The 18,541-nt window shown below is 49.2% G+C and overlaps 1 protein-coding gene across 4 annotated transcripts in view; it reads left to right on the forward strand.

Moving 5' to 3' along the window:
- SPAG17 (sperm associated antigen 17) overlaps positions 1-18,541 on the forward strand; it is a 481,463-nt gene that overhangs the window by 230,215 nt on the left and 232,707 nt on the right. For all 4 annotated transcript variants that reach the window (XR_012800093.1, XM_075592931.1, XM_075592933.1 and 1 more), the window contains exons 10-12: positions 1,163-1,284; positions 10,516-10,653; positions 11,917-12,024. Coding sequence is in view for 3 of the 4 variants with exons in the window: in XM_075592931.1 (XP_075449046.1) it covers positions 1,163-1,284; positions 10,516-10,653; positions 11,917-12,024 (368 nt within the window). In the remaining variant the exon portion in view is untranslated. The remainder of the gene's footprint in view (positions 1-1,162; positions 1,285-10,515; positions 10,654-11,916; positions 12,025-18,541) is intronic.

The raw sequence follows: 18,541 nt of genomic DNA on the forward strand, positions 1-18,541 counted from the left end.
CAGATCTGTGGTAATGCCCCGACGTGGGGTATCACATCCAGATCTGTGGTAATGCCGCGCCGTGGGGTATCACATCCAGATCTGTGGTAATGCCGCGACGTGGGGTATCACATCCAGATCTGTGGTAATGCCCCGACGTGGGTTATCACATCCAGATCTGTGGTAATGCCCCGACGTGGGGTATCACATCCAGATCTGTGGTAATGCCGCGCCGTGGGGTATCACATCCAGATCTGTGGTAATGCCCCGACGTGGGGTATCACATCCAGATCTGTGGTAATGCCGCTACGTGGGGTATCACATCCAGATCTGTGGTAATGCCCCGACGTGGGGTATCACATCCAGATCTGTGGTAATGCCCCGACGTGGGGTATCACATCCAGATCTGTGGTAATGCCGCGCCGTGGGGTGTCACATCCAGATCTGTGGTAATGCCCCGACGTGGGGTATCACATCCAGATCTGTGGTAATGCTTCGACGTGGGATATCACATCCAGATCTGTGGTAATGCCGCTACGTGGGGTATCACATCCAGATCTGTGGTAATGCCGCGACGTGGGGTATCACATCCAGATCTGTGGTAATGCCGCTACGTGGGGTATCACATCCAGATCTGTGGTAATGCCGCGACGTGGGGTATGACATCCAGATCTGTGGTAATGCCCCGCCGTGGGGTATCACATCCAGATCTGGTGCTAACGCTCGTTGGCTTTAATCAGCGTGTGATACCCCCGAGTCTGGGCCTAAACGAGAGATAAGAGAATGGGGGAAATGTATTAAACTACAATAACGCCGATCGCTGCAGTATCGCTCAGACTTTCATGGAGATTTCCAAGAGATGGTTCCCCGATCATCACAGTGTCATAGATAACCCCCCATAGAGAGAGACAGAGAGTGAAGGATTAGTATGGTGATTGTACTCAAACATCTGGGATTGTTTTCCCAAGAATCACCAAATCGTGCACATCTCTCATTGCTGCTTCCTGTGTGAGGTAGGAATGTCTCCCCCAGTTCCCAAGCTTACTTACAATATTATTTATTTTCATTTTTATACCCTTCTTTTTAACGTCATCGTTTTTCTGTCCCGGTACAGCGTATACAGTACATGGTGTTGCACTGTGTGTTATTGTTGTGTCACTGGCTTCCATCTCTTTGTATATAGCTGATGCAGAAGTTCCCTCTCTGTCTGTGGATGTGGACATGAGGTATTACAATGACCTGCTGAGTGACATGCCTGAGGAGTTCCTCTCTGTCCCTGTGGTACTGCACTGCATGCTGGATCAGGTACGTTTACTCACAACGTATACAACCAGTGCATCACTGCTGTGCTGCCAGGGTATACAGCAGAGCTTAGCAAACGCTTCCTTATCCCAGACAACCTCAGTGAGAATAATTACATGGAGGACCACAACACTTACCCAGCTCTGGGTATCAGTGGGTTTTTACATTTACATAAAATCAGTCTTCAACACTGTGCTCCTGGGTGTGAGAACGACACAGGGGGCGATTCACAAAGCAGTGATAAGTGGTTTAGTGGGTGATAAATGCCTTTATAGCACGATACTGCCTGATCTGCTATCCACAAAGCGGTGGTAACAGGGCTGTATCGCGCTATAATGGCTTTTTAATGACCATAAAAGGCCAGAGACAAAAGAGGCAAATGCGCCATTTTGCGGGGGTCTCCGGGTGGTCCCCGGTGGGGGTGCTCGGATGGTCCCCGCGGGTGTCCAGGGGCCTCCGGGTGGGCCCCGCGGGTGTTTGGGGGCCTGCGGTACCAATCCTGTGCTGAAAAACTAAATTGTGCACTACATTCAAATAAATACACTCCCCCTCCTCCCCCAATACATACCGTACAGTAATGTACAGTAAAATACCAGAAATCAATTAAGCAAATACCAAATAAGCACCAGAATTAAAAATCAAAACACCAAAAAAAAAAAAAGGATAACACCAAAAAAATTCCATAATTAAAAATCAAAACACAAAATACATTGCAGAAATAATTAAAACCAAACAACCAAAATACATATGAAACCATTTTTGGAAAGAATGTGATGTCACTCCCTTTTGATGACGTCATATCCTTTCCAAAAATCTACTCTGCCTCATGGTTTACTACAACCAATCAGATTGGGGATATACATCTCCAATCTGATTGGTTGAAGTAACATGTGACGGCAGCCATCTGGGTTTTCTTGACGTCATCTTAACGGGAAAGGAAGTACAGCCTTTCTGATTGGCTGACTTCACTCCCTTTATATGACGTCACATCCTTTAAAAAAAAAAATCACATGGTTATCCCAGCCAATCAGATTGCGTGGGAACCATTTCTCACTCAAATGCGGCGTCACAGGTCTTATATAAGACCTGTACTGTCTCATTTGATGCTAAGAAGGTGAAGGAGCAACATCTCCTCCATCAGGGAGTCTTCATAGTGGTGTACATGGTTATTTCAATGCAGCCAATTCTGTCCTTGTGCCAGTAATAAGGGGGGAAGAGAGAGAAATGGGAACTTTCCCCAAGTTTCAGCTCATCATGTATACAAACTAGCGTAAAAACACGATTTAACAGCTAGTTTGATGTATGTAAAAACTGGAGGAAAACAATCATCAAGATGCAAACAATGATAAGGACCAAGGTGCACATGTACAGTATATTCAACTCATAGGGTGATGCGTAGCAGGGGAGGTGACAACAAAAAATAGTATACTGTCTCCGCCCTCTCCCCCCCACCCCCATATGTAGGATGTACAGTGAAATGGAGGAACATAAGAGTCCCAAAAGTGTCTCTCTTTAAACAGGGTGTGTACAAAGTGTATGTGGGCACTCAGTGGTTACCTGGTTGCATCTCAGGGTTGAGGATCCGCACTGGCTAATATGAGAATTCAAAAGTAAGAGTACTGGGTGCCAGGAACGTTTCAACATTTATTAACAGGGGAAGTCCTCTCCACAATTATCACAACATTCGTGAAGAGGCACAGTGGAAACGGGGCAGGATTTCAGCAGATACAATTCAATACTTGTCTATTCCTCTTTCTCACCATGAGACTAATAGTGGCTTGTCTCCCTTGTGAAGTCTTTTGCCCTGCCCTGCTCGCAGATCCAGACCCATTAATCTGGTAATCACCGGCAGCCCACCCAGGTCTCTTCCTAGTCCTGCAGATGGGAACTACCTGCTACAATGGTGTAGGTTTCTTCAAGTATCTTTGCGGTAATAGTATTACTGGGCTGAACGCAGGCCTCTCCTTATGAGAGCCTGTTTGTCAGGTTCTTTATTCTAGGGAATACCTATTTTATACTTCCCTGACAAAGAAAACAATACAAGGACTTACTATGGTAGAGCCTCGGTTATCCGACCTAAGCGGGATCGATACCGTGGCGGATAACCGAAAATTACTGATAATGCTTTCCGTATTATCTCCCCCCCCCCCCCCCTTCGTTCTCGTTTACCGGCGGCAGAAGAAGAGGAGGACTGCAGACCAGAGGAGCGGCACCAGAGGAAGACATCTGGCGGCCGGAGAAGAGGACCATGTCAGCAAAGGAATGGAGTTAAGACGGCGGGTGGCGGAAGCAGAAGACCATCACACCCTGTGTGCTGAGCAGGATCAGAGCGGCATAGGAGAATGGCCAGGGAGGAGCGCGCTGTAACACCAGAAGTCAGACACTGGTTAACATCCGGTGTTACAGCGCGCTCCTCCCCGGCCGTTGTCCTTTGCCGCTCTGATCCTGCTCCACACACACAGGGTCTGATGGTCTTCTCCTGCCTGCTGCCTCCGCCTGCTGTCTTAACTTCATTCCTCCGCTGACATGGTCCTCTTCTCCGGCCGCCAGCTATCTTGCTCTGGTGCCGCTCCTGTGGTTTGCAGTCCTCGTCTTTTGCCACCGGTAAACGAGAAGGGGGAGGGGGTGGGGAGGAATGACGGATAAAAACGGATTGTCAGTTAACAAAAGTCAGATAACCAAGACTCTACTGTACTTGAACTATGTACATGTGAGGTGAGATCCCTTCCTTCAAAACCTCCTGGAATCCCTGGTAGTATTGGGAACCTCTTGGAATCCCTGATAGTATTGGGAACCTCCTGGAATCCCTGATGGTATTGGAAACCTCCTGGAATCCCTGGTAGTATTGGGAACCTCCTGGAATCCCTGGTAGTATTGGGAACCTCCTGGAATCCCTGGTAGTATTGGGAACCTCCTGGAATCCCTGGTAGTATTGGGAACCTCCTGGAATCCCTGGTAGTATTGGGAACCTCCTGGAATCCCTGGTAGTATTGGGAACCTCCTGGAATCCCTGATGGTATTGGGAACCTCCTGGAATCCCTGGTAGTATTGGGAACCTCCTGGAATCCCTGGTAGTATTGGGAACCTCCTGGAATCCCTGGTAGTATTGGGAACCTCCTGGAATCCCTGATGGTATTGGGAACCTCCTGGAATCCCTGGTAGTATTGGAAACCTCCTGGAATCCCTGGTAGTATTGGAAACCTCCTGGAATCCCTGGTAGTATTGGGAACCTCCTGGAATCTAAAGGGGAAACCACGTCTGCCCCTTTTATAACCTTGGTTGATATAAAACCCCACCCGCAGTTACTGGGCAGATTACAATAGATATACATGTTGCAGAAGGATCACACCACATCATGTGACCGTTTCTAGCAGTTTCTAGAACCAGACAGTAATTATACTGACCTTTAAAAGGCAGAATAATAGAAACAGTGTAGATTTACTGAGACCTAGTGATGATTAACCCCTACACTGCCTGCAGGTACTGTGACGGGAGGGGGTAACCAGGCTCTCAAATAAAGGTTAAACCCGTTGTGGTTACCTCTGATCCGTGTATAAGGGTTCAAGAGAGTTAGCTCTTGGGCCCAGTAACATTGTACTGTTTCAATATATCATCTGTAATAAAAAGTATTTCTTGTGTTTTTCCCTGTCCGGGCGTGCCAGCGAGCAGGGATTTCCGGGCGTGCCAGCGAGCAGGGATTTTGCGGAGGAATTGTTGTCAGAATGTGCCTAGGTAGTTGGGGTCCGGAGTTGTCGGTTCCCCTAAAAATGTACCCAGAAATCATGCCTGATTCTCGGATACATGTAGGCACATTGTCCCAGCAATATCTCCCCTTGAAAACGCAAGCGTGACTCACCGCTTGGGTTTCCTGCTTCAGCATAGCCCAGAAAGGTGAATGGGCCACACGGATGAACAAGTGTCCCTGTAGCTCAGGGGATACCTAGGTTAAGGGAGGTAGCCCAGCTGGTGCCGAGGTGACCCAGAACCTGTATTGGGTTTATGGGTGCCCCAACCGTATATAAGGTTGTGGGGGGACTCCGAGTCCAGGCTAAGTTCCAAAAGATAGTGTACGTAGAATACAAAGTACATCTTTCTTATTCTATTCCCCTTACCCAGAGACTTAGGAGTGTATTAAACTATACTTTATTAATGTACTGTAATGTGCTTGGGACTTTCGGAACTGATGTCTAGGCAGGCTGCCAGGGCTAACCCATAGGCGCCAGTACGTCTGCTGGACATCAGAGTTCAAAGTAGCCAGAGGTGTGAAAAGCAATTGGGTGGCAAAGAAGGTCGTCCGGGCTGCCCTTTGCTCTGCCAGACCTAGTGGAACCTGACCCAGCGGGTGGCATGAGATAGCCAGGGAGAGAGGTGGCAAACTTGCGCGTGTCCCTTGGCCATTTCATATTTCCCGCTGACCCGGCTTTTCTAGCCGTCTGGGCTCTGATTGGCTGCTGGGAAGTTCCCATGGGATAATTGTCTGCTGAGTTTCATGAATGTTACTCAGAATACTATAAAGAACGTGTGAGCCAATCAGATAGGAGATTCCCAGTTGTGAGAGCACGGGCGGGGTTTTCAAAGTTGCTCTTGTGCGAATAGCAGAGCAACCGTCTTCGATTTCAAACCAGGAAAGCGCCCGCCAGAGACTAAGTCCCAATTTTAGCGGCCAAGTTCTCAAAATCGAATGTAGCGGTCACGGCTGGGATTTCATGCCGATTTGAGTTCCATGAGATTTGGGATAACTCGCTGTCAAGAAAGTCCAAGTTCTCAGAAGGGAGCGGAGGCGTGTGGAACTTCACGCCGATTTGGGAACCAGGAGATTCCGAGCTAAGTCCCGGTCAGGGTAAAACTTTTATTTACAGTTCCCTGCACCTAGGAAAGTCTAGTTTTCGACTCCAGACCCCTAGTAAGAGTGTCTTTTTGTCTGTATTTTGTGTTCCATTGTGTGTAAGCGAATTTGTGAGAATAAACTTCAATTTATTTCATTACCTTGTTTTGTTCAGTGAATGATCCCGGTTACAAAGGTGTAAATTGCCAGGTCTCCCGTGACAGGTACTGTACCAGGACTGACATGCATACAGCTGTTGCGGCCATTATTAGAATAAATCACGCAGTGTATACACCGGAATACCCATGTCATGGCGCGTGATGTTTTCCAACCGTACCGCCTTTGACGCGTGTTGACTCGGGTTTCTATCGGGTGCAGAAAATTGCATTTTAGCGCAGACTGCAATACCGTCGGAACTCAAGTGGGCAATCACGAGTTGTTGTCTTAAAAATCTAATAGCAATTCAACCTGTCTTTTATTGCCGTACAGTTCTGCAAGTGTGTGTACAGTTCTGCAAGTGTGTGTGTGTAATTGTCATTTTAAGATTAACGTTACGAGTTCATACTGTATAGTGTACATGGGAAAGAAGTCCTTTCTGAGGCTCCTTAGCCATACACAGATTAAAAATATGATGACACATACAGTATGCAGGATAATAAAGGGAAAATAAGTAATACAAAAATACATTGTCGCTTCTTCCGAATGTAAAATATATATGTATTATTTCTTAATCAATACTTTTGCTAGGCTTGCTCTTCTTTTCATACTGTTTTTATTTTATGCGCATGCGTGTACTGTACATATGTCTCATTGGAACCTTGTTGAAACGCATATGCGTGTCATGCCTTAGGCGCATGCGTGTATGTCTCATTGGAACCTTGTTGAAATGCATTAGAATTCATTAATTTCTGCCACCTGGCGGATACGCGAAGAATTGCGCCCAAAGAAATCCGAAACCATTAAATTAAACAGATCAACCAAGGGTGCCTCGCGGCGTGAACGGCTGCGGGAATGCGGAGTTAATACCGCGTGGAATGCAGCAGAGCACACGACAACGGCTCCGTGATTTATTCGAATAACGGCCGCTGCAGCTGTAGATTTCTAACTTTTAGCAGGGTGCTACATACATAGTACATATATACATACTAATGTAACATCTCTCCCCCCCCCTAAGGGAGATCTGGCTGTTACTGGTGTACCTTGGTGCTGTATGGCTCACCTGTCTGTGAGGAAGCCTGAGTTTCTGCGTTGGTATAGGGAAAGGCAAGGGAAGTCATCTGGTGCAGCGCCTCCATCCTGTAGGGATCTGCTGGGGGCAGAGAGTGACCCCACAGGAACCTCTTTCCACTAATTTAGACAGGAGACAGAGGACGTTGTGCCCCAACTCGCTCACTATGGAGGGAGCAGGCTACATCCTGGAATCTCTCTATAATTTGGGAAGGAAACATCTTATATACCTGGGGGGGGAGGGGTTAGTGACTCTGCTCCAAAACTGGGCAGGTCTGAGGGTGGAACAGGCACCAGCACACAGCACTGAGACCTATAACCCCCCCCCTCCCCAAGGCATGAAGCTTTCAACGGCCACTAGCCTGCACCTGGCTATGGCTACTTTCGGATACAATTAGTAGTGTGCTACGCATGGGCGTCCGCAGAAATGTTTTCAGGGGGGGGCATAATTTTAACTAGACAGAGAGAGAGAGTGGGTGTGGGGGGTGTGTGGGTGACGGGGTGGGTGACTGACACTTGGGTGGGTGACTGACTGACTGTGGGTTGGTGTCTGTATTCATTCACAGACAGACAGACACAAACACACACACACCCTCCCTCTCAGTCCCTCCCTCTCAGTCCCTCCCTCTCAGACTCTCCCTCTCAGACTCTCCCTCTCAGACTCTCCCTCTCAGACTCTCCCTCTCAGACTCTCCCTCTCAGACTCTCCCTCTCAGTCTCTCCCTCTCAGTCTCTCCCTCTCAGTCTCTCCCTCTCAGTCTCTCCCTCTCAGACTCTCCCTCTCAGACTCTCCCTCTCAGACTCTCCCTCTCAGACTCTCTCAGACTCCCCCCCCCTCAGACACTCTCTCCCCCTCAGACTCTCCCTCTCAGACTCTCCCTCTCAGACTCTCCCTTTCAGACTCTCCCTTTCAGACTCTCTCAGACTCCCCCCCCAGACTCTCCCTCTCAGACTCTCCCTCTCAGACTCTCCCTCTCAGACTCTCCCTCTCAGACTCTCCCTCTCAGACTCTCTCAGACTTCCCCCCCCTCAGACACTCTCTCCCCCTCAGACTCTCTCCCCTTCAGACTCTCTCAGACTCTCTCCCCCTCAGACTCTCTCCCCTCAGACTCTCTCCCCCTCAGACTCTCTCAGACTTTCTCCCCCTCAGACTCTCTCCCCCTCAGACTCTCTCCCCCTCAGACTCTCTCAGACTCCCCCCCCTCAAACTCCCTCCCCTTCAGAATCCCTCTCACTCTCAGACACTCTCTCTCCCTCTCAGACACACACACACACTCTCTCACAAACACACACACACACACACACACACTCACCATGTCTGGTGCCACTCTAATGCAGATAGTCCCAAGGTGTAGCCCCATCTCTTTCTTACCCCCTCTCTTCTTCGTTCACTCTCCCCCCTCACCCCGCTCTTCCTCTATTACACCCCCTGTCTCCTCACTCTCCCACCTCCATCAATTATCCCCCTCTGACTCAAACCCACTCCCTGAATCCGCCCTCCTCACATTCATTCCCTCCCCCCCTGATCTCACACACACACACACACTCACACACTCACACACACACACACTCAGACACACACTCACACACACTCAGACACACACACTCAGACACAAACTCAAACACTCGCAACAAGGGGGAATCGGAGCAGGGGGGGGAACGGAACGGGGGGGGGGGCGGAGCAGGGGGGGGAATCGGAACGGGGGGGACCTGAGCAGGGGGGAATGGGAAGGGGGGACCGGAGCAGGGGGGGGGGGGGGATCAGAACGGGGGGGACCAGAGCAGGGGGAAGATTTTGGAAGGGGGGGATCGGAGCAGGGGGGGGGAATCAGAGCAGGAGGACAAGGGGGAAGCGAGAGTGGCATGGAGCAGTACTCACCTGACTTGCTCCATGCAGGAAAGGGCGGGCCTCGCTATGCAAGCTCAGGTAGAGCTTGCGAGGGCCAAAAAAAAAAATCCTGGCAGCGTGCCAACCAATCAGGAGACAAGGGAGGTTTTTTGTTTTTTTTGCAGAGACGCGCGCACTTCCTTGCACATCGTGAGCGCGCTAAATCCTGTCACGCCAGTGCCCTCTGTCCCCCGCTGTTGGCGGCCCTGGATCCAGGGGGGGCAAGCGCCCCCCCCTTGCCCCCTCCTGCAGACGCCCATGGTGCTACGGGACTCTCATGCTGGCTAATGAGGAAGGATTTAACCCTAGCACTGCCTGTACTTACCAGGATTTATGTGCCAGGGCTGGGCACCCATAGCCAGGGGCACTAGGCTACACATACATAATACAATGTGTAACAAATGACAGTTCAAATATATGCACACATGTGCATTTTGTATCGCCGTAACATCTTGTAGGGTCGTCCCACAGGAATCTCCATCCACGTCCACATGGGAAAAGAAGACCACATAGAACAGGATAAAGTGTAGTATATGTGTAAATAAATGTGGGCACAATAGGTAATGTACGAACATTGCTCTAAGGATCTCCGACAAGGTTACAGCATGTTGGATCACTGATATTGGCATCCTCTTCCGCCACTGGCATTGGTTGGCTCCATCCATTCATCCTTGTCATCACCCGTATTTAGGCCCATATTCACTAATAAGTGCTACTCTTAGCAAGGTGACTGAGCCATAAAGGGCCATATTTATTAAACTGTTACTGCATAAGACACCTTCCAGGCCGTAAGACATCTTTCAGCCCATTTACGTATAGGGCCATATCTACTAAGCCATTAGACCTGTGGCCCCCCAAGCACCACCCTGTCCCTGGTACAGAGTGAGTGGAGACATTGCTGCCGTGCATGAGAGCTTCTTCCTGCTCCCTCAGGGCAGCTGATTTAAAACAGCACGCTCATGAATAGTGTCCCACCCCTCTCCTGTTCTTAACTGTAGTTCCTCTCACGCCCCCCCTCACCCCCCATACAGCTTTCTGACTCTTTCCCTCTTCCCCCCTCCCCCCAATATGTTCTACTGCCATATTGAATGGTAAGGATAAAATACGGCCCTGATGAGGGCTCAATGGATGCACAGGCGGCGTTTTAAGTATGTTATATTGCCCACTGCTGTACTAAGGTGCCAGAAGGTGTCTTATGGAGTAGCACTGCTAGTAAGTATGGCCGATTCTCCCCTAAACATACTATATCATGTAGCCCGAGATAACAATGAGGCGTCTTCCTACTGTTTTACAGGTTGTTGCGACTGAAAAAGATTTGATACCTCTGAGTCAGGCTGTCCCAGAGCCCCGTCCCGATGGACTGGATCACAGTGTCGCAAGTCATATGATATCTGTTTTGGATTCTCTCTCCCTATCAGAGAAAGAAAAGAAGGTACAGTATGGTGACGCCCGTCCTTTTAGTATGGCATGGCGTTAAACAGAAGGTACAGTATGGTGACGCCCCTTAGTATGGTGTGACATTACACAGAAGGTACAGTATGGTGACGCCCCTTAGTATGGCGTGGCACAGAAGGTACAGTATGGTGACGCCCCTCTTAGTATGGCGTGGCGTTACACAGAAGGTACAGTATGGTGACACCCCTCTTAGTATGGCGTGGCGTTACACAGAAGGTACAGTATGGTGACGCCCCTTAGTATGGCGTGGCACAGAAGGTACAGTATGGTGATGCCCCTCTTAGTATGGCGTGGCGTTACACAGAAGGTACAGTATGGTGATGCTCCTTAGTATGGCGTGGCACAGAAGGTACAGTATGGTGACGCCCCTCTTAGTATGGCGTGGCGTTACACAGAAGGTACAGTATGGTGATGCTCCTCTCAGTATGGCGTGGCGTTACACAGAAGGTACAGTATGGTGATGCTCCTCTCAGTATGGCGTGGCGTTACACAGAAGATACAGTATGGTGATGCTCCTCTCAGTATGGCGTGGCGTTACACAGAAGGTACAGTATGGTGATACTCCTCTTAGTATGGCGTGGCGTTACACAGAAGGTACAGTATGGTGACGCCCCTCTTAGTATGGCGTGGCGTTACACAGAAGGTACAGTATGGTGACGCCCCTTAGTATGGCGTGGCGTTACACAGAAGGTACAGTATGGTGACGCCCCTTAGTATGGCGTGGCACAGAAGACACAGTATGGTGATGCTCCTCTCAGTATGGCGTGGCGTTACACAGAAGGTACAGTATGGTGATACTCCTCTTAGTATGGCATGGCGTTACACAGAAGGTACAGTATGGTGACGCCCCTCTTAGTATGGCGTGGCGTTACACAGAAGGTACAGTATGGTGACGCCCCTCTTAGTTTGGCGTGGCGTTACACAGACGGTACAGTATGGTGACGCTCCTCTTAGTATGGCGTGGCGTTACACACACTGTAGCCAGTAAAAAGGCAGTGTTATGGATTATAGGACGCACAGGGCTGCATGTAGGGATTCTGTAATTAAACTGACACAAAGTAGGTTATTTGCCAAAGTTTTCTAAATAACTGCACCAGGTGTAGCAAAGAGATCTGCAGGATCTGTTTTTAATCTGGTGACGTTTTGTAGCCTGTAGACTTTAACAAACAGCCCCTTTGGCATTTGAGAATGTGATTTTGATTTGTTCAATATTGTTTAATAGTAGTTTCCTTTCACACAGAACCTGTACAACACCTTCCTTTTCCAAGACAATGAAGATAAAACCATGCAGGGGTCCCGGGTGCTAAATTACCACGATAAGATGACCCAGAAGACTTACCAGGTGAAGGTAAAGATCCAGATCTATTGGAACAAAATACAGATATGTACGATGCTTTTGAAATATTAAAATACAATTATCATAGTCCACATGTGGCAAAACGGGTCCATTTAACAACACCGGATTGTGTTGTATTAAAAAAAATCCCATGAATTATTGGTGCACTACTGTCTGAACAGGATTTCTTTTTAACATATATTTGATAAATGAAATTGCCCTGAACAAAGTACAGAGCAGCATCAAGTCTTCCGGGTTATTAATATGTAACGTATAACTTGTTTCAAGAGACACCTGAACATCACTTGTTTTATTACCCAGTGCATTTGTGTTCTGACTCAAGCTCACTGTAGCAAGTGAGTAGGCGCAGGCATTTTAACTCAATCCCATATATCAAGCAAGGGGATCTTCTTATTTGCTGAAGTGTTTATTTTAGGGTAACAACATACAGTACAAATAAAAGGGGAAAGGGTACTTGGGGAGAACACTGGGACATGGGAGCAATGGAGGGGAAAGAGGGACTAGAATGGCAAATAGGACAATGCAAAGTATAGGGATAGTGCAAGACACAGGGATAGGTAAATTGCAATCACTTTACCAGAGGAGATGGGAGAGGTGACTGTTCAAGATGTCTGCTGGAACTAAAAAGGAAGCATGCTAGCCTGGGCTAACAGGAAATAAGGCAAGGAGTATGCCAACTAGCAGGGGGAGCCAGGAACAGTCAACCTGACTAAGAAATGCAGGGGGGTTGCCAGGGCAACAGGCTGGGAAGCCAAAGGGAAGAAACAATGTAACAAGATTACACTGAGGAGCAATGTCTGCCTCAGAACAGGGAAAACAAAGATACATAGAGGTTCCAGGACAATATGAGCTGCAAAGACATTGGCTTTTATACACAAATAAAGTGTGTATTAGCTGCTTCTCCCCAGAACAGTGTCTGAATGAAGTTCTCTGGTGGTGATGTTGAAAGTAACTGTTCTTAGAGAAACATTAAAGAGTCCTTTGCTTGACCTTGGATCCTGCGAGCAAGCTCCCCTCCTACCTGTGTATACGTCCACATAATGATACATAGAAACTAACACACAACAAAGGTCTTGAGGTATAAAAGCTGCAGCTTTTGTTAAAACAGATAACGTAACCTGATTAGTGCCAGCCCTGCCAGAGTGCTCCACCACCGGGTAAAGGCCAATGGTACCCAAACCAATGATCCGCAAGACCCACTGCACCAGGAACCTCACAGACCCGGCCGTTTACTGAGAATGGGCACCAGGAAGTCACACTTAAATGTCCCACGCCACCACAGAGCTTCTCTGCACCATACAGCTCCGTCTGGCAAAGTTAAAGCGCACTTACCTACCAACATCCGCCATCCACATTACTATTTAAAGTAGGAAATCACCCTGGATAGGGGGAAAGATGGCGGTGCACAGCGTGCCAACAGGTGCCTCGTGCGTTCCGGAAGCAGGAAGTAAAGCGGAAGCTGGATGGCGATTTTCAGTGCAAAAATTTAATGTACGACAATGAACAGCAAAGACATATTATTAAAAAGAAAAGATCATCTTTGACAAAGTGCAGTGGATGCACGAAACGCGTCAGAGTTCTTTCTCAAGATGATCTTTTCTTTTTAATAATATGTCTTTGCTGTTCATTGTCGTACATTAAATTTTTGCACTGAAAATCGCCATCCAGCTTCCGCTTTACTTCCTGCTTCCGGAACGCACGAGGCACCCGTTGGCACGCTGTGCACCGCCATCTTTCCCCCTATCCAGGGTGATTTCCTACTTCACATATGTCGGGCTGAGAGCATGCCAGAACCAGAAGGACCGTATGTACAAGGGTCGTGAGTACTTGTCTTTGACACTGTATTTTATTCTTATGGTCTAGCTCTAAGGGCTGTTGGAGTTATTATTTAGATAGGGGTCAGGGTCCCTAGTTTATTTAGGTTCCCTTGACATCCCTTTTCTATGTGTTACCCACACCCCCGATTTTGAACATATTTGACCTTAATACAGTTTTACTCTCTATACATTTCCTGGATCCTCCAACAACAAATGGTGCATTTGAAACGAATAATTAGGCTATATAGCTATTTAACCATTTCCTAAGAGAAGCAATTTATTCCACTTTGGTCACTGGCAGAGAAGACTCTTCTCTATTTATTCCTACATTACTATTGAACCACTGTAGCCCTCTCTTTCCTCCACCCTAAGTGAGATTGGGGTGGGTAGGTGTATCTGACTACTTATCAGTGTGGTGCTGTACCTGTTTGGCAACCAGGAGGGCTGAGCTTCCGCCACTGGGAACCTGGGCTATATACTTACACTCGGTGCAGCGCCTCCACTGATGAGGGATCCCAACGTGGTGGGAGTGTGCCCTCACCAGAACAACCATACAGTAAATACACACAATGTGAATAAAGAGTATTTACTGAGCATGAACGATAACTTCAATGAAACTCTCTTTGCATAACATCAATACATCAATACATCATAGGAATAACATTGCATCACCCTGAATGCATACCATCCCCTCACCCACATGTCCATCATCACATCACCCTCAGTCCCTTTGATAATACTGTGCTTGGACACTTATCCCTTGAGTGTCCACAACAATAAAGAGTGTGAGTGTGAGGGATAGCGCTTCCCTGTGTTGGGGCCCGGTGGTGCACTTAATATATACTACCTCCCTGATCAGTACTGATCAGGAAAATCCTTGGAACTCAGCAACACCGCACAGTGATCCCACGCCACACTGCGCTGCTCTCTGCAGGAATGGATACACAAGCTGACTCCACAGGGAAGGGATCCCCAGCCGGAATGATCCTCTACCACAGTCTCTGCTATGGAGTCAGATACTCTCTCTGCAGTCAGGCTGCACGGGCATTCAGGCACTGTCCTGCAGCATGTCTCTTCCTCTCTGAGTATGGTGACGGAGTCCCTGTCTTAAGGCAGTCGCTATCACATACAGTATTCCTCTAGTGTCTCGGGGGACTAACTGGGCCATGGGGGTATACCTCTACCCTAGTCCCTGCATGCAGAAGATCTCTTACTGTAGATTCTGTCTGATCCCAGACTCTGGCAGCTCACCACGTGCAACTGGCACTGGTGATATTACACACACTGTATAACTTAGAAAGCTACCCCCCTTTCTTCCTATGAGGGCCTCTCACTGACACCGTCAAAGCTAACTGCTGTGGCTGCACTCAAAGCCACACTGTCTCTTCTTGTCAGAGCACACAGCACTGCAGCTGTGTCACTGACAAGACTTACATTCACCTAAGGGCAGGGTCCCTACCTAAGGGGCCTTCCCTATGAACTTACCCACTAACCTAGTGGGGAGTGGAGCCTACCTGGGGCCTGGGGGGTAACCTGGCCTAGTGTAAGAAGCCACTTGCTCCTTACACACGTCCTCCCCCTTCCTTCTCCCAGCTCCAACTGACTAGCATGGTCTCTGTGCAACATTGTATCCTTCTCCAACAGGAGAAGCTGCAAACTCTATTTGCTGGCTGGCTGCACATGATGTGGGTGAAAGGGCAGTCCCCAGAGGCTGCTGGGAATTGTAGTCCCAGGACCTCTTTAGCATTGGGACCGCGTGTGCTATCTTGACTGCGCCTGTGCGAAGCTGTAATGGCCGCCGCTATGCTTAACTGCGCCTGTGTGACCTTGGGGAACCCCTGCACTACAGAGCACCATCTCTGCCCCTTCGCGCTCACTATATTGGCCGTCGCATCGCGTCTGCGCATGCACGAGCCTCCGCGCCCGTGCGGACATAACAAAGATGGTGGCGCCGGGCCTCTGACGCCATCGAGAGACGCGCTCGCCCCCGCAACTGCCTTCTCACTGGGGACGGTAAGGAGAAGAGGAACGGGGAACCGGAGAGCCAAAGGGGACCTGACTACACCACCTTAAACTAGCCTCGTACCGCCAGACCTGCAAAAATCCTTTTCAGCCCCTCATGAATTGTGATTTTAGACTACTGTCCGATGTCACAGAGATTTGCTCTTCAGCTGCAAGAATGGGCTCCTAGGTACTCAAAGCCCAGGGAGCCCTGCACACGCGCCATTAAATACCACCACTAAGCAATCACTGAACCCACGAACAATGAGAGACTTATCACGTCTGTGAGGCCCACTGAGGGCCAGGAAGCATCACCGCCATCTCCCCGAAGCAGGCGCCCCCCTCCACTCACAACTAGCCTCACTCAGGCAAGAACTGACCACCGCCAGCAAAGGTGGGGTCTGTCCCCCCACTGCTGCCATGCCGGAGGTTGCTACAAGCCCCAGACATGGCAACAGCGCACCCCTTTGACCCCCACACAACCCCTCCAAATTTTTATAGGTGGCTAATTTCTTCCTCCTGGCTGAGATTGAATCCTGCCTTTACCTCCATTTGTCTGGTGCAACACTGCCAACCAGCCCTGTGAACCATTAGCTCAACCTAACTGCGCTTCTTCCTAGATATCGCCAACACCTCCCTGAAGCCTGTTAGCAAAGATACCTCACTATGTCTCCTCCCTGGATCTTCTCTTCCTCGGCTTGTATGTGCCACCCCAACCAGCTGGTGATGTACATACAAGCGTCGTTAAAAACAAGCATCAAAAACGTTTCCCGCGTCAGCCGGGCCCACCGAGGGGCCCGGGCAAGAACTGACCACCGCCAGCAAGACAGGGCACCATCCCCCACTGCTCCATGCCAGAGGCCGTTACAGCTCCAGGCGTAGCTACTTGCAACAGCTCACCCCCCTTTGATCCCCATATGACCCTTCCAGGTCTCCATAGGTCCCAATTTTATCAGACTGAGATTGAGCCCAACCTTTACCTCAACATGTTTGGTGCAACACTGCCAACCAGACCTGTGACCCTCATCCTAAACTTCCCGAGATATCCAATTTTCACCTTCTGGACGAGAATAAACCCCCACCTTCACCTCAATTTATTTGGTACAACACTGCTACTGTAACAAGCCCTGTGTGCTACAATCTCACCCTATCCACCTTTCTAGCCACCACTTCCCTGAAGCCTGACAGTAGAGATGCCTCTCTGCCTAGGCTGGTAAATATCCCCACAAGTGGCTGGTAACGCACATATAAGCATCCTAACACTGACCATCCGTAACCAAGGGGCATGCACCGCTCCGGCAGCCCCCCACCCTCCCCCCCCTGTCTCCGAGCGGAGACAGTCTGACCCTCCATCCCCCAAGAGCTGCTGAAACTGCTGCTGCAGCCAGCCACCCCAGTGAGAGAGGTCCTCTGCCTGGAGCCAACAAGCAGCTTCAGACTGTGAATTTTCCTAGCAGGGCATGGGCTGACCTTCTGCCCCTGCACAGGATTTAAATAACCTCCCCCTGCCCCTCCTCAACATCACTATCTGACCCGGAGCCAGGGGGGGGGGGATATCCAGCCCAACAGAGGGCAATGGGGACGGCGGGGAGACTAGCCCCAGTAGAATTGCCCCACTTTTGCCTTGATACAGTACATTGGCTACGTGTAAAGAGTCGGTATAAGTTATTTTGTGCGCTGTCTTTTTCACACACAAAAAGAAGCTAGTGGGTGGTGTTAGAGTTGGAGTTTGGATATTGTCTGTTGCGCACATGTAAATAATACGTAATACAAAGTACAAGAAAGAATCACTTTTGTGCGCCATAAATACGTCAAACTTGTCCGTCAAGTTTTTATTGCCGTAAAAGACAATTTGTCGCCAACAAGGATTAGTGCATAGCCTATTAGTGTGTGTTAGTGGTGCCGTGGTGCTCACCTGTTGGTTCTCAGGAGCCTGAGTCTCCACAATGTTTTAGGGGGTGGGACACAGGACAATCTTTTAGGGATGGTGCAGTACCTCCATCCTGCAGGGCTCCTCCCATAGACAGGGGTTGATCCCCACAGGAACTTCCATAATAGCAGCAGAAAGGAATCTGGACATATTTATTGACACAACAGCATAACTTAGCCAGAACAGGTCCCTTGATCCCAGCCCAGTGGTACCATCCCTTCCCTGGGCAGTACATGACTAGGCCGCCCAGGAGCTTGAGGCCCTTAGGCTAGTCTAGGCTTTCCACTACACACAGCTAGAACACACTATAAGGTGGAATAGAACTGCACCCTCTCCCCTAAGGGATCAGGCAGACCTACCTGACACACATCTAGTCCATGGCTAGGGCTGGGCTGAACCACCAACTTGAGGGACAACCACATCTTTTATACAGGGGAGGAACCAAACCACTCTGCACTAGTGGTCCCAGGAGCTTACAAGCCCAGATATGAGCCTGTAAGTGGCTACAAATAGATTGAAACACATAGCTGACTCCATGGTTTTCAGACTAGCAACTGGAAACTGCTACAAACTAACCTCCTGAGAGAGAGGCTCACATGCCGGGCCACGTGAGGAGGAATTAACCCCAGCACTGCCTGCTGACAGGTCTTATAGTACTGGGGCAGAGAATTTAGTAGCCCGGGGTTACATGGCTACACATATATAAACATGAGGCACGTCATTCAAACACTGAGGTATCGTGCGACGAGTGGAAGAACAT

Source organism: Ascaphus truei, chromosome 3 (assembly GCF_040206685.1).
Source record: "Ascaphus truei isolate aAscTru1 chromosome 3, aAscTru1.hap1, whole genome shotgun sequence".
NCBI classification, from domain to species: domain Eukaryota; kingdom Metazoa; phylum Chordata; class Amphibia; order Anura; family Ascaphidae; genus Ascaphus; species Ascaphus truei.